A 9508-nucleotide genomic window follows, 5' to 3' on the forward strand; every position below is an offset into this window, starting at 1 on the left:
ATTTACCATCAATACTCAGGAGCATTGTGGGCTATTGCCCACACTTTCAAAGAGGGTCGCTGCCTGTCCCTGCCAACCCTCTGCAGTGTGTGTTTCTGGTTTCTCCTCATCGCAGATGCACTTATAAAGCGACATGAGGTTGGTGTGACTATCAAGCAAGCGTGTGGCATGAGGGCAGCTGAACGCTGTGCAGGGAAATTTTTGTGTGCCCTGTGGACGCAGGCTCGTGCAGGGGGATTGGACAGCAATGCCGGCATGTAACCCAGGAGAAGAGGCAGCGGTCTCACCTGTAGGCGGTGATTTTCTTGGTTGCAGCTAGTCTGGTGCTTAGCTAAGATGTGCCAGTGCGTGTGCCTTGCTGCTTATGGTCTGTCCCAAGTAAATTGCTAGGGGGGTGACCGCCAGGTTCTTGCCCCAATTTGGCTTAATAGTGGGACCTGGGAGCCTCAGATGCACCCATGCATGCTGCCCCTGCCATCCCCTTAACGTTTCTGTGGTGTTTCCATGACTTTCTCATATTTTCAGGTGTTTCACACAACCTCCCCCATTCGGAGCATCGGTCAGCTTGAAAAATGCTCGAGTCTCCCATTGACTTCAATGGGGTTCGTTACTCGAAACGAGCTCTCGAGCATTACAAAAAGTTTGACTCGAGTAACGAGCACCCGAGCATTTTGGTGCTCGCTCATCTCTAGTCTTGACACTTACCTTCTGCATCTTAATGAGAAAGCAATCAATGAAGTGCTGTGGAGAGTCCACATTCAGCACCTTTAAACTTTCGTTCACCCTTTCATGAACAAACGTTTTGAGGTCTGTGAAATGTTGGAACCCTTTCTGATGAGGACCAGGAATGTGGTTTAGGATTCCATGAAAGTAGTAGAAAATCTGCAACAATTAAAAATCACCTGTCAGTGACTGCAGACCTGGTGCACTGAAAGACATTATAGTAGGTTCAGAGCCAAAGAATGTAATCAAGAGAGGCAGGAAATGGGTTTTGATTATATACAATCAAGGATTCAGTCAACATGGAACTTTTGATCTTTAGTAACTATAGTAGTATTGAGCAGAACTTAGGGTGTTTTTAGATTATTACTCAAAAAATCATTTAAACGAGCGAAAGGGAATGAAAATCATTGGGTACAAACAAGAGCCAACAACAAACAAGAATCATTCGCTTTTCGTTTGTCGTTCATTTTATGCAGGCATAAAAACTATTGTGGCTCGTTAGCTTATCGTTTGGTTTAAGCAGCAATCGTTTGCTCATATACTGAGCTGATTTCTACAAGAAGCATACTGTATCCAATGCAGTGGTGAGGGTTGGTATTGCAAGCCGAGTTCCCATTCATTTCAATGCCTGCAGTACTGAGCTTGGCCACTGCAGTGGGAATGAAGCCATCCACTTCCTGCAGAAATCAACTCAGTGCAGCAAAAAAATAATCTAATCCTTACTCATCAACTGTCTTCAAATCTTAATCCAACTTTATTAAGACCATAACCCAGGAACTATTTTCCTATAAACCTCAAAGAAGAGGCCCTAAAATTTAAGGCTATTGTGAATCCATCATAAAAAATGTAGCTTATATCCTGAATCTTCTGAAAGAGATGGCTTTTTAAAAAGATTTCATTGTATTTATATTGGAAGAGATTTACCAGCTAATATCATTTGATTTGTATAGAGAGCACAATAAAGAGAATTAGCTACTTGGGACTGTGAGAAATTGTGATGGACCTTCTACTATGACTCGGCTCAAGAAAGAATGAAGTGTTCTAGGAAGACGGTAAGTGCTTACTACATAATATTTTAAACCCTTACAAGCATTTTTTTTTGCACAGGGCATAATACCCAACACTTCATGCATATAAAAGGGGCCTGATCGTACCAGGTCTCCTCTCCTTTTTCTAAATTTAAGGTGCCCATACATATTTGAAGAATGTTGGCCAAACCCACTAATCTAAAGTACAGATGTATTATTTTTAAATTGAACGTTTAGCACACCAAAGATATTTACTTGGTGCACTGAACGTTTGTTCGGCACTTTACACTATTTGCATAGCCCGTTGCAGTCTACTGACTACCTGCTACACATAGGCGTGCTACAATAATGGCATACCACACCTTGCCAGTCATGCTGGTGCTAGATATATAGGTATATGGTGGCATCTTGACTCTCCCTGGGTGGCAAAGGGGAAAAGCAGGATTGGGTATGCTGGATTTCAAAAAGCCTGACCCTTTGTTCTCACAGAAGATAAATTACCACCAAATGGATCCAAGAGCAACGTATTCCCCTCTATCCCTTGAGAACACTGAGTGTGCATGTGTGACAGCTATCTATGCCACCTGTAGAGTAATAACTGATGCTTATAAAGACTTTATTGTATAGAAGACAGTTCAAGAAGGCAGCAGTATGCAGATAATTTTAAATTTTGCCTTACATACCCAATAAATTTACTAGATTTCTCTGATGCCCCAGAGATTATGCCTAGTGCTACTCACCATCCCCCATCCAGAATTCATGAAACGTAGACCCCCAGTGATATTACTGAGAAGAGACAAAAAACGTTCATCATTATAACTGAATCTCTTCCCAAATACAATGGAACAGATGATGTTGGATACGGCACAACCAAGGAGGAAGGTGGGGTCAAACATCTTCCCTGTAATGAAAAAGGAGATGTAATGATGAAGATACTGTAATAGTCGCCATAATACAGAATGTTTCTCAAAATGGTTCCATGGCTGCACTATGTCATGAAACACATACAGTAGAGTTGCTGATCACCAAAGTGAAGGCAATCTATGGAGGAACCATGAATTATCTAGAGAGCAAAGAGCATTTCAAGACGAAGGCTATGGCTGCATTCATGAAGATTGCATGTTCTCCACAAAGTGCTCTTCAGCAATCTTAAAATATGCTTCTAATGAAATTCTTTGAGGATATTTGTGAATGCTGGTAAGTGGCATGTGGTTGGTCGTATTAGGGTATAACCAATCCAATTTTTGAAAGCAGACAGATGCTATGGGGCATGAAAAATGTTCTCACCTTTAGTTCTGACAAATTCCTTCATGAGAAACTGAGCCTCCTCCTGAATTCTCTCTTCTATACTCCTCTTACCCATCCCAAAATTTCTAAGGGTGGTAAGAGCAAACCGACGCATTATCTTCCAGCGCTGCCCACTGCTTCCTGTGATCCCTGGAGGTAAAAATGTTTACAAGAGTCTACAAACATATAGATAGGACGTGTGTCCTTTATAACAAAGGGGAGATTAAAACTATGGTGAATATTCTTTCACATTTCCTATATTTCAGACCCTTTGAATAAAAGTACCAAACAAATATTTTCAATGAGTGAACTCAGCATTTACACATTATATATGGGGAAACAAACCACCACATCTAAAGGCCCTTTTACACACAACGATTATCACTCAAAGTTCACTCAAAAGCCATTTTTTGAGCGATAATCCTGTGTAAATGTGCCCATCATGCACTTACCATGCACTTTTCATCCATCACTAACTTCAGGTCCGCATGAAATCCTCGTACCTCAGGACAATAAGATAAGATGGACTGCACACTGTGTTTCTGATGATAGCTGATAACATTCTTTAACAGTTGTTAACAGCTACTGTCCTGCTGGAGAACAATAGCAATGTATTTAGAGAACAGACCACCCTCTGTTCTCTAAGTACATGCAATGAAATACTAAAGCGCTGATTTAGCCTATTAGTATCCATGCAAAATGATCGCTCAAAACTGTCAGTTTCTGATGAATTTTGAGCGATAATCTGTGGGTGTAAATGCACCATAAATTGCTCTCTCCTATTCCTCCCTAAAACACAGGTGGTTTAGGTCTCCCAGACATTAAAAAATATTATGAGGCATCTCTCCTTTAAAGAGTACTAGATTGGTGTTGTCATGCTGATCTCAAGTTGTGGGTCCATATGGGGCAAGATATTACTTAGATCACCCTGAACCTATTGCCCTGGCTCCCAGGAACCTTACCACATCGGGTCACCCTACGATAGAGCAACCCTCCATACCTGCAGACATCTCTTCGGTCAGCCAACCCCATATCCATTACTGCAGGTGCTTGGTAATATTTCTAATGGGGTTAGAGAAGGAACCCTAACTCTCACATTTCCTCGCTACCCTTTTCCCACCCGTAGACTTTACCAGGGAACTAACTTACTTTGAGTCTGTATGCATGGGTTCAGGACCTATACGCCTTGACTGCACATTTTCTCCATCCCAGGTAGACAAAATATTCAAATTCACTCTTAAATCTTCCATCACCAACAGATATTAAGAAGCTGGTTACAAAATACACTCTCACTGGTACCATGTGCCTACCAAGTTGTATAAAATGCTGGCGATATCATGGGGACATGGGCTCCTTCCTCCATATCTTTTGGGTTGTCCACAAATGGAGACCTTCTGGCAGGTTGTCCATAAGACAATCTGTAAAGTTTTACATCTAGCAATACCAAAATCACTGCTCCTGTATCTCCTGCACCTTACGGGCATACCACCAAAGGCATGTCATAAATCTGTATTTAAATATTTTAGCAACGCTGCTAGAGCAGGTTTACCCATTCTTTGAAAATTGGTCACGATTCTAACACTGTACCACTTGATACACAGGGTGGATCAGATAATGGAGATGGAGGATCTCACCACGTTGCTCTGGTATACTCACAAATCTTTCATCTCATCATGGGCTCCATGGATAGCATTTCAATATGCAGCTCAGTATAATCTCTCTTAAGCGACCAGAATTATCATACCTCTCGCCCCTATCCTCTGGTTCCCCTCACCCATCCCCCTTTTTCTTTTGTTTATATACTGTTGCCCTCTCCTACTTCATTCATATCTTCCTGTCCCTCAGTCTATAACCCACCCAGATCCACCTTAAGGCCCATTTACACGGAATGATGATCACTCAAAATGCTCAAAACTGTCACTCAAACTGTTGTTTCAGCAAAATCATCTTTGCATAATTCTAAGTAGCTAATTAGCTACTTACGAGCTAATGCAGGCAAAGCAGGATACCGCCACGGTAGCTCAGAGAACAAAGCAGCTGTTTTGTATATGCAAACAGCTGCATTGTTCTCAGAATTTTCAGCTGAACCGATGAACGAATAGTGCACGGACAGTGCACGATGGGCACACGTTTAGACGCAACCATTATCACTCAAAAGATGGCTTTTGAGCTAATTTTGAGTGATAATCGTTGTGTCTAAATGGGCCTTTACTCCTTCTACCCTTTAATTACAATTGTATGTACATTGTTAAATTATTATGCCAGTTCTAATTAATTGAGCCAGAGATACACAATCAGAGCTCTATTAGCATATTACCACTTATTACCATAAGTCCCTCTTTACATAGCCACAAATGGTGAACCAAGGGATATTTATCGAAGCAGAAAGTATCTGCAATACCCTCTAATTTGTGTATCATATTTTTGAAACGTTTGATTTTTCTGATGTTTAAAACCAAACTAAAGAATTTATTTTAAAAAAACCTATCGTTATTAAAAGCACATCTTACCGTATCCTTTTAGGACATACTTGGCCAATGGCATTGTCCCTCTTCCACTGAATACATCCTTGTTGTCTACTAAGGCCTCTTTTACTACCTCATAGCCACAAAGCATCACAGCAGGCCGAGATCCAAAATATACAGTGAATATGGGTCCATATTTTTTCTGGAACTGCACATACAAGCCATAGTGAGGTCAAAAATCAGTAAATGCGCCACTTGTCTTATGTGAAAGAAGCTATATTTTTCAATGTATATATTTTGAGCATTTTGAAGCAATTTCCAAATATATACCTGACAGTTAAAGGATAATTTGAGAGATCAGGTTGCAGTCTAATTTTTATTGACGTTGTCAGAACTTTTTCCTTTTCTATTGACACGTAGCGGCCGTCATGTGCGATCGCAAACCACTCCCTTATGCAGTGACAAATGAGCGCATGATTTTGTAGTAATTACTGGCTATTTGCCACCGCATGCCCACCATTCTAGCATTCTCTACAAGATGAGTAGAAGTCTTTTATATCTTAAACTTGTCAATATCAGATTGTGAGTGGTATTGTAGCTTGGCTCCATTCACTTCAATGGAAAAGAATTAAGTCCCTGTTTGTGACATAGAGTTGGGGCAAGCGCCCCTTTGCTTTTAGGCACACTTCACAAATAGCCTAGGTAAGCTGCAATCCCCTTGAATAGTTGGTGTGCTATGGCAAAAGCAGATTATCTGTAGTAACAGAATATTCTGTGCACGCTATAGAAATTGCATTACTGATGTCAGTCCTAGTCCACAGAACTGCTCACAATCTAATTCCACTATCATAGGCATACACATACCCACTAGGGACAATTTCATAGTAAGTTAATGTTTTGGAATGGGGATGTGTCTGGAGAAATCCTCCTAAACATATGGAGAATATGCAAACTTCATGCAGATGTTATGCTTGATCAGCATTAGGCCGCTTCCACACTGATGACAAAATCGCACGATTTTCTCGTGATGCAACTCTGCTACAAATCGCATGTATGTAGAGCTCATGCTTTCCAGTGGGTTCTTCCATATGAGCAATGTTTTGTAGCCTGCGACATTGCGAGAATACAAAAATTGTGACATGCTCTACTGTATATAGCCGCAAATTGCTATGTTTTGTAGTTCATGTTTCTCATGAAGCCTTCATTTGTGTTGCATCACATTGCACAAAAACAAAATCCTACTGTAAAAGCCCTAAAATAAACCCTAGTTGCATCAAAAAAAATAATAATACATCACCTAACAGGCGCTGTCAGCTCCCCCGCGCGTCCCCTCTGCAGCTCTGGCACACTTTCTATAGTCTTCAGGCAGCCCTTCCTGGATTGGAGGTTTAAAATCCCCGCCTCCAGGAAGCTCTGGCTGTAATTGGTTCTCGATTGCCGCTGCTCAGCCAATCAGAGCCAGCGCTCGATGGACAAATCACAGCCATTCGTTGAATGGCTGTGATTGGTTCATCGAGTACTTGCTCTGATTGGGATTTTAAATTTTTAATTACAGCGCCTGATAGGTGATGTATTATAAATTTTTTATGCAGATAGGGCTTATTTTCGGGGCAGGTTTACCACTAGGACCTTCCAAACTGATAAAATTAAAAAATACCTTTTATTAAATTACTTAAAAGAAAAGAAGAACAAAACACACACAAACAATCACAAGAGGAGTTATGATGTAAATAGACACCTATAACTAGTAATCAGTCTACTTATGGAGACCACATAGACGTCCACCACAAGGACTGACATGCCGCCGTTTTTTTCTTTTATTTGATTTCAGTTTTGGGTCCTGATTTAGGGGCGAGTTCCCCGTTACTACTTACTTTGGTTGCACTTATCCATGTATCTAGCAACCTAAGCTAGTTTATATCTGCTAGGTACTTTTGTTCTATCTTTAGGACCATAGGGACTGCAGATCGTGTTTCTATCTAACGGCTTTAGGGCTTGGGATATATCTCCCTGCCCTTTTCTTGTACTAAGAGGATAGTTATGCTCTTTTTATGACCACAGTGGTGACAAAATAAAATTTTTTTTTTTTTTTTTGTCACGCTTAGGGTCAATTATTATTTTTTTTTTTGGTCTGTTTTTACCTACAACGCACCTTTATCTTTTCGGTGCTTAGCATCCGTAAATGGACGCAAACAGACCATTTTTTGGCGACCACTAGCGTGCCTTCTATATTCGGGACGTCTATGTGGTCTCCATAAGTAGACTTTGGCCACGACCTGACACATCAGTTGGGATTAGCGTACTGTAACCCCTGAAGAACCCACTAGGTGGGGGAAACGCGTTGGGTGACGCGCTCTTGATGAGCTAATTTTTTCACGTATTAGTCATTTCCATCCTTTGACGCAGGGTGTTATACCTGACCAAGTATGGGATTCGTCCTCCTATTAGACTGAATCACCTTCACTTGGACTATGACCAATGATTTACATCAACAGAGTCTTATCGTATGACTCTAATCTGTCATTGTTCATATTACACGAGTGGCAAGTGTTTTTGCTCTACAAGTCGAGCGTAAAATTTACGTTTCGAACATCCTTCTGATTACTAGTTATAGGTGTCTATTTACATCATAACTCCTCTTGTGATTGTTTGTGTGTGTTTTGTTCTTCTTTTCTTTTAAGTAATTTAATAAAAGGTATTTTTTAATTTTATCAGTTTGGAAGGTCCTAGTGGTAAACTTTCCATAGGTCTAACTGGGACCCTATTGCCCTTGTAAACTTATTTTCGGGGCAGGGCTTATATTTGAAGCCCCCCTTCCCCTGAAAATTGCGGCAAAAGCACACTATGAAGTCGTGCAACTTTGTAGCGACCAAAATCTGTGACATTGCTGCGAGAAAATGCCGCAATATCACACAGAACAAAGGTGCGATATCGCTGCGATTTTCTTGCGGCAATATTGTGTCGCCCATGTGAAAGCAGCGTCAAACCTAAGACCCTAAAGCTAACCACCGTGTTGTTTAACATGTATGTTCAAATGAATGTCCGTGTCAAAGATGTTCTTATATACAGACAAGCACTCCTAAGAATAAAGCTGCTCAGGCGACCAGCCGATCAACATGAAAAACTCTATTTCGATCCAGATGGGACAACCCTTTTAATGGGGGAGATGTAGAGTCTATAATGATGTAAAGCTTATCTGCCACATAGGAGAACACCAGTATTAAAAATGGTGTACGATATAACAAAGCTTTTGATTTTGATTGATCCCCAGGAGCTTTAAGTTATGTCTCTGACTTTAGGCCTTTTGATATTTTTATTTATGGTGAAAAAAAAAATCTTATCTAATTCATGTAAATGTCACTTGGAACACTTATCTCCATTACTCCAAATATTACTTCATATAGTGGCTCCTATGGTCTTACTTACCTTATCGAGTGAGACCAGTAGCTCCCTAGGTTTCACTTGAAGAATGTTGCCAAGCACTGGAAGTGGACGAGGACCTGGTGGCAGTAGTAGTTGACTCTTGGATTTTGCTTTCAGCTGTACAGTGCCGACCAGACATATTAGAACGAGAATGAGAAGAGCAGTGGCAAAGAGCATGTTTACTCTTGGATTCTCCTAATCCACTGAAAGGTATTGCTGCTGCAGACTAGAAATCCCTTTTTATACAATGCCATTAGTGATGTGAGCCAAACCTGGGTGACCTTGTGCTCATGGTCATCCAATCAGACGTCAAGGACATGATCATTTTACATCAACAAAACTGGCATTGAAAATTGTAAGCTTTTTGGGGATGGGTAGAGTGTGTCTGATTGTATTATACTACATATACTGTATGTAGACATAAAAAGGAGATTATATGGATAATATGCAGGTAACTGTAAATAGCATGTATTTAATGGTATTTAAAACATTCTACTAGCACATAATAAATACATGTATTTCCAATTATGATTATGGTCATTGTAAAGAAACGTTTTGAATGCAAAGTGTGACAAGTCGGGG

General features: G+C 40.5%; 1 protein-coding gene across 1 annotated transcript in view; it reads right to left on the minus strand.

The window, feature by feature from the left end:
* The window catches only part of LOC136579857 (cytochrome P450 2C20-like), a 36352-nt gene extending 27230 nt beyond the window's left edge, over positions 1–9122 (minus strand). The window contains exons 1-5 of the mRNA XM_066579918.1: positions 8930–9122; positions 5549–5711; positions 3039–3188; positions 2492–2652; positions 706–882 (exon numbers count right to left, since the gene is read on the minus strand). Of these exons, the coding sequence (XP_066436015.1) occupies positions 706–882; positions 2492–2652; positions 3039–3188; positions 5549–5711; positions 8930–9103 (825 nt within the window). The 5' untranslated portion in view covers positions 9104–9122. The remainder of the gene's footprint in view (positions 1–705; positions 883–2491; positions 2653–3038; positions 3189–5548; positions 5712–8929) is intronic.
* Between the last annotated feature and the right edge of the window lie 386 nt (positions 9123–9508).

Source organism: Eleutherodactylus coqui, chromosome 10 (genome assembly GCF_035609145.1).
Source record: "Eleutherodactylus coqui strain aEleCoq1 chromosome 10, aEleCoq1.hap1, whole genome shotgun sequence".
NCBI classification, from domain to species: Eukaryota; Metazoa; Chordata; class Amphibia; order Anura; family Eleutherodactylidae; genus Eleutherodactylus; species Eleutherodactylus coqui.